The sequence below is a fragment of the Rhagoletis pomonella genome, unplaced genomic scaffold, assembly GCF_013731165.1.
Source record: "Rhagoletis pomonella isolate Grant_MI unplaced genomic scaffold, Rhpom_1.0 Rhpom_scaffold_00008, whole genome shotgun sequence".
Taxonomy (NCBI): Eukaryota; Metazoa; Arthropoda; class Insecta; order Diptera; family Tephritidae; genus Rhagoletis; species Rhagoletis pomonella.
The window spans coordinates 23632866-23639857 of NW_023458562.1; the positions used below are offsets into that span (position 1 = coordinate 23632866).

General features: G+C 35.4%; 1 protein-coding gene across 1 annotated transcript in view; it reads right to left on the minus strand.

Moving 5' to 3' along the window:
- LOC118744479 overlaps positions 1–4649 on the minus strand; it is a 60663-nt gene extending 56014 nt beyond the window's left edge. The window contains exon 1 of the mRNA XM_036477521.1: positions 4433–4649. Coding sequence (XP_036333414.1) covers positions 4433–4520 — 88 coding nt within the window. The 5' untranslated portion in view covers positions 4521–4649. The remainder of the gene's footprint in view (positions 1–4432) is intronic.
- Between the last annotated feature and the right edge of the window lie 2343 nt (positions 4650–6992).

Sequence of the window (6992 nt, forward strand, 5' to 3'; positions counted from 1 at the left end):
CAGGTTTCTTTCAAACTTAATTTAATATAACAAAGTAATATATAGAGCTACATACATATATATGTACATATATAGAATTGGGAACGGTAGAAAATTCTGCTTTTTAAAAATTATTCGGTTGAAAATTTTGGAAAAAATTTGAAAAAATTCTTTGCAGTTAGAATTATATCGGGCCAAAATTCTATATTTTAAAATTCTGTAAGAACAAAATGATGTAGAATTAAAATTCTGGAAAGTAAGGTTCTGGATTTAAATCTATTTTGGACAAAAATGTTGTATTATTTACAAACTTTTATTTAACTTTGTGTTCTGGAATTTCGCAATCAATGGCGCAGTTCAGGATCTTGGGCATATGTTCTTGCATTTGCATATTCGATGCATTTGTAAATTTACAACAATAAAACACAAACGGTTGCAATGGTAGCAACCAAAAAATTTGCAAGCAGCCCTAATATTTCACCAAAGTCCAGATGAGCTATAGGTACGGTGACCATATTTATGAGAGCCGAATACGGGACAAAAAATAATTTTACAAATTTCTTCCACACTGTTTTCCCTGAAACAGTATCCTTATCGTAACATAACAAATTTGTAGGATAATTTCTCGATATTTTTACCCCGTAAAATTTGTTAAACAAATTCGTTAAATTTTAGTATAATAATGTGCAAGTTTAAGTAGGTAAGGTTTACCGCGAATTTTTGGCATTTTTTTTTTACGGTGTTACGCATTTTTTCATACAAAGTATGTATGTTCGACCTTTTTTCTTGAAAGAGAAGCAAGCAGCACTTTCCACTCACACTTTATTATACTCAATTCTAATGAGTTACAGAACTGCAAACAAAATTTTTTCAAAAGATTATAATTAAAAAGTTTGAAATTTTAGTGAAACATTGCGGAATTATTTTTTATAGTTTTTTATACAAATTATTATTGCAAATTTGGTATCATATGGTTTTTGTTAGGAAAAGAGCTTTACTTTCATGTATTGTACTGTATCTGTTCCTCGATTCGAATCACAGGCATTCAGATTAGAAAATAATAAATGTTTTTAAAGAAAATTACGATTATATACCATATAATGAGCTGTTAAGGCGTCGGAACACCGAATACGGGACAAACACAGGACATTAAAAGAAATACAGAATATTTGATAAATTACCAGGACAATGGGTCGAAAAAGAGGACTGTCCCGTATAATACAGGACGGATGGTCACCGTAGTATATTTTGGGATATTTTTTGGCCAATTTGAATTGTCATGAGCTAAGCTTTCGCATAAACCAACTCGCCTTTCAAATCGTTGATAAGTTTATCAAGCCGATTCTGAACAGAAACTCCCCGGCAGTTTTCTCTCCTTTTCCTTTCCTCCTATGATGAATAAAAATTCTCCGAATATCTTTTAAATTAAATGGCTCTCAAAAAAGTGTCAAACAGCTTTTTCGAAGTTCGAATTTACTCCTCCCAAGTTTTCGGAGAAAATGCTACTCCTGGGAGTTAATTATTGGGGGATATCTTTCTTGGGAGAAGAAAATTCACGGAGAACAAACTCCCCGGGATTATTAAGAATTGGCCAGTATATAACTCTGAATTTCATTTCCCAACGATGCCAAGCTTCAACATTGTTTTGTGTTTTAGAAACAGGGAAACTTGTTAACTCATCGTGCACTGACCAAAATTTTGGTGAACATTCTGGCAAAAATTTGTCTTCAAATAAATATACATTACGTACGAATATTTTTTTCCAACCACAAAGAAAAATTTCTTGTATGAACATACATCTTCATAAGTGTTATAAAACCATTGCAGTAGTCAGAGATTTCATCGTGCCATATTTCTGAAACAATTTGTAAACAAAATTATAAATTTGAACTGTCTCTAGAACCATTATTAATAATAATAATAATAATAGATAGGCGCTTACACATATGTTAGTGTTTGGCCGAGCTTCTCCTCCGATTTGTGATGTGCGGCCTTGATATTGTCACACAAGGGGGAGGGACCTACAGTTTGACGCCAACTCCGAACGGCTTTTTATGAGAAGCTGTTTTTCATGGCAGAAATACACTCAGAGGTTTGCCATTGCCTGCCTTATATATAATTTTTTTTTGCTTTTTTTTTTTCCCAAAATAAAAAAAAAAAAAAAAAAAAAAATGTTTGCAAAAGTTATGCGTTAATTTTTTAATATCTCAAAAACTATCAAAAAAAATCATATCTTTTAAAACCAAAAAGACCTCCGTGAAAATTTTAGAATCTTTTAAGAACATGCAGAGGTATGTAGTACATACTATGTACCAGCAAAAAAAACTTAGTTCAAGAAAATATTAGTTTTTGATTTATGAAATTTGAAAAATTTAGCAATTTTGCAATTTTTTGATTTTTTTCAATTATTTTTTTTTAATACATATATTTTTGTAGAATCCTCTTTAAAATGAGTCTGCTTTTGCAGCTATAATAGTTTTTGAGATATTCAAAATATTAACTGGAAAAATAGTGAATTTTTGAATTTCGCATTACTTTTGCAAACTTTTTATTTATTTTTTCTGTTAGTGGAACTTCATTGTAGGTTGAAAAAAAAAACTTCTGATCAAATTTCACCCAAATCGAAAGGCGTTGAGTCCAACCATTGATCGATTTGACACGGAATTACCCATATATATATATCGTTGACGATATGTATCTTTATTTGCTTTACGCCCTTTTTATATTTATCCATATGGCTTTCCGATTTTTCCATAGAGAATTTTACATTACAGAATTGGCTTTAATGAAACAAAGCAATTTCGGGGGCAGCAGAGAGTAAATGTGCGCTGCCTCTGGCCACGGTAACGACAGGATTCGTCTGATCTAATCCGCAAGGTGTTCATATGGCCAGCAGTTTATAATGGCTGTTATGAAACTTAGTAATACTAGTAGTTGTAATAGATCTGTTATGAAACTTAGGTTTGCCTTTTAAAGGGTGACTAGTTAGTTCCCTAGATTGCTTGGTGTCTTCTCAAAATGTGCGGGGCTTATGACTGATCGAATACCTTCTTCTTAGTCACCGTCACTTTTTACAAAATATTTACATATGCTTGTATATATTCGGTTAGACAGTAAATATGAAGCAATTCTCCCATAAACATCTTAGTTTCCGAGATATTTGTTTATATTTATTAGTAAAGATTATATAATTTACAACCCAAACTCTTAAGGATTAATATCTATTCACCATAACCAAGTCTACTGCTAGGAAAATAAAACACAGTCTTACAAATACTACGAACTTAAGTATCACATTTTATTCGTTTTTATAATACAGGTAAATACGTATTTAAGCATGTTTGTTGATAAGGAAAAATAAATCACTTGACCAATGACTTACAAGTTTATCTTTTTAGAGCCTAGACTGGCGCCAGAATAATAGTTTCCCGTTGAGATAACCACTTTTGGCGTAAGGAAGATTTCCTTAACTGAGATACATTTTAGCAGTGTCTGGATTGGTTGTCTGGATCCTGCCTGGAGTAACCAATCCTGTTGTTGGCAAGTTTTGTGTTTTGAAAAGCGTTTTCTTGATACAGCCATGACAAGCTCTAACAAGTGACAGCCAGTATTGGGTATTTTCACCAAAGCTAAACTTTTTGGACCAGAGGTAAGACTGGTTGTAGCATACAAGAATTCATCAGAGATTTTTATTTCTGCAGCTGGTGAGATTCTCTCGAAAAAACACCTTGACTTGGACACTGATCCTGGTGCTGGCTAGATATTTCTGACATTGATTTACTTGTTATCATCAGGACAAGCTCTGGCAAGCTTCGACAGTTCATTAGACGGAAGCTGTCCAGAATAATTGGACGCCCTATCTCAAAAAACTTTTCAAGAACGCCCTATCTCAGAATTCGGTTCAAAAACGCCCTATCTAATTTCAAAATGTATTGAAAATGTACTGATAAATATAGGGCGTTTTTGAAACGAATTCTGAAATAGGGCGTTCTTGAAAAGTTTTTTGAGATAGGGCATTTTCGAATTGGCGGACGAGATAGGTCGATCATCCACTCAGCAGTCCATATAAACTTAATTCATTCCAATTCGGACTTAATAAAAATATTAATATAATTATAAGAGTCAATAGTAAATTTTAAGCTAAAACTTAAAGCTCGAAAATACTTAAAACTAAATACATCACACAAATATTTATTAGTCACTACGTCACAGTCTACAAATTATTCGCAAATATTTACACAAAAAGAAATGTGTTAGCAAACAAGAACCAAAGTCGTCATAAGAAAGAAAACAAAATCAAAAATCGACCATAAAATAAAATCGAAAGTCTGTACCCACGAAACTTACGTTAAGCAAATATTTACAAAGCGATAATAGAGCGGCATCGCATAGGGATTTACGAAATTCATTAGTAAATAATACAAATAAGACATAATATAGGAATTTGTCTTACAGCCAGTGGGATCGGAGCGTACAACGGCGAGCAGCGAGGCGACGCAGAATATATAGAAGATGAGACGGGGATATGCAGTTGAAGGCATTTTGGCGCGTTGGATGCAGCTATCAATTTTTATATCAAATTTAGTTTTGGTAAATTTTCACTTCGCCAACAAATTTCACTTTTTAAAGAGTTTATCAGTTTGTGTTTTATGTTCGCGAAGCAACTTGCAAATTAATTTCAAGCACACATATTTTACGAGCAAATATTTGGCGGTAAATTCAGCTCAGTTCAATTTAATTGTTAATAAAAAATCACAAGAAAGCTATAAATCAGCGAAAAAGTGATCAGCAAGCCATACGAGACGAGTGTCAACTTTCGCTTTTGATAAGCTATCGATTGGTCGATGCTTGATATACTGCAAGCGGCTGCGCATGCGCAATCGTCAAGAAAGTATGTACGAGTATGTTAATTAAAACTGTCAAGCGCCGTTGGCAGTTGCGGAGCTTTAAACGATCGGGAGTTAAGTGTCAAGTCTTGATGATCGCAAAAATTCAACAAAGGTCCAGTGCGCCTGCCCAAGTACGAGTTGAGGCTTCCAGTTAGGTAGTGTGTTGAGCCTTTCAGTTGCCACAGTACGCGTATGCAGTGTTTTGCCTTCGTTAACTACCAAACGTTACTGTGCAACAAATTAGCTGGACTCTGACCGCTGATCAAGCTGAATTTAAAAAAAAAAAAATTCGATTCGGACGCGATCACTATTACCGTACGTGTTAATGGCCAAAAGCTAACTGAGTTGTGGGCTCACGCACGAAACGGTAGCACCTCTTAACGCCTTGGTTCAAGCTGACCAGCCACAGCCACAGCCACAGTCGCAGCTAGTGCCATAAGCGCAGTCGCTGTCATAGCCGCAAACCAGCAAGCGCTGGCCAGCAAAACAATTACAACAAGTATCACTCATTTTTAATTTATTTAATTTTTCGTATTTTTCCTATCTCTGTTTACCTGTTGTTGGTGCTGGCTATCGTACGTCGGTACTGCCACTGTCAAGATCAACACCGTCGCTGCCGACTGTCCACTTTGCTGGACAAGCATGTCTTTCGTTGGCCCGTTGTTGGCAGGTTCATTGCTTTGGTGCTCGAAGACAGCTTCCCCCTTTCGTCTGTTACATAGCCGCCAGCGATTTTGACGTGAAAACCAGTATTTTCGAATTTACTATACTCACTCATGCAAAGTTGCTTGTTTGCATTTTAATTTCTCTTAAACTATCACTTCCATTCTTCCTGAGGCTCCAACATTTTTGCCCGATCATTCAACACTTCTGGCCGGCACATTGGTCATTATGTCGCACTACTTTATGTTATTTATCTGTCTTGTTCGTTGCCTTAAAATCTATTTATCTTGTCAAGTAGGTGTGTAGTTATAGTGGTGGGGAAAAGGAAAGCATAGCTTATCAACGAAAATGACTTTAAGACTTCTTGAAATAAAACAATTTCTGGTTGAGCTGAAATTCCTTATTTCTAATCAAATTGGTAGCCCGTCTCCGTGATGGCCGAACGATGTATAACGGAAATATGAGTGGCCCTTATTTTGGCTTCGATACTCCACTTCTGTGATCTGAGCTTATCTTGCTTCAGTTTCATTCTTGTGGAGCTTATCGTCACTCAACAATCTCCCCTCATATAACTTTAGCATGAAATAACAATAGACGTTGTGATTTAAGACCACCAAATTCCCAGACAGGTTTAGGAACAGAGGAAAAGCTATACATGTACACATATACACATACATGGACCTGGGTAGGACGTCTCACATTTCTTAAAATAAAATCAAGTCAAACCATGATTTTCAGTGGAAATTGTATGAGGACAAAAGCGGATTCATATGCATTCCAGTCGCGGACGATATTCTCCTAGTTAAGTTCAAACGTTTTCTAACTGAGCCTGAGTCTCGGCATTTGTGATCGAATGAAACTCAGTGCGCGACTTCTAAGGATTTGGATAAAAGCTGAAGAGATTGAAAGTCTAGGTGACATGAATATACGTGCAGCATATTTTGCCGATGTGACATAGGGTTGCCTATTTACACGGGACTTAAATTTTAAGAAAACGTCATACATATCTTTCTTTAAAGTGCTGTATCTTGGAAACCTTACGCTGCCAAAAGCCTTGAACTAGTCTGTTTGTATGAGAATGGTTCTACTACAGGCGCTGTTGCCGATTATGGCATCCCAGTTTCTTTAGGTTTTGGTCCTGTCTATTATACGCGAATAGCAAAAACTCAAGTTTTTCTGAAGTTTCTCTCTCTTTCCACAAATCAGGAATAACCAGAATTTTGAAACTTTATGAAGTGATTTACCCCCTCTTAAATAAATTTTTTCAGTATAAGCATGCATATTCTATGAACACCAATTGCTTTGAAGGTTTTCCCCTATCGCCGAATGAAATTTCTACTCTGTCATCGCATTTCGCCTTTATTGCTTTATGGTTGAACTACTGGTTTTTTGGTGCTATTGCCTAGCTAGTAGTTATTTATGCACCCTAGGAGAGAATAATAGAGTATTCGCAATCATGAA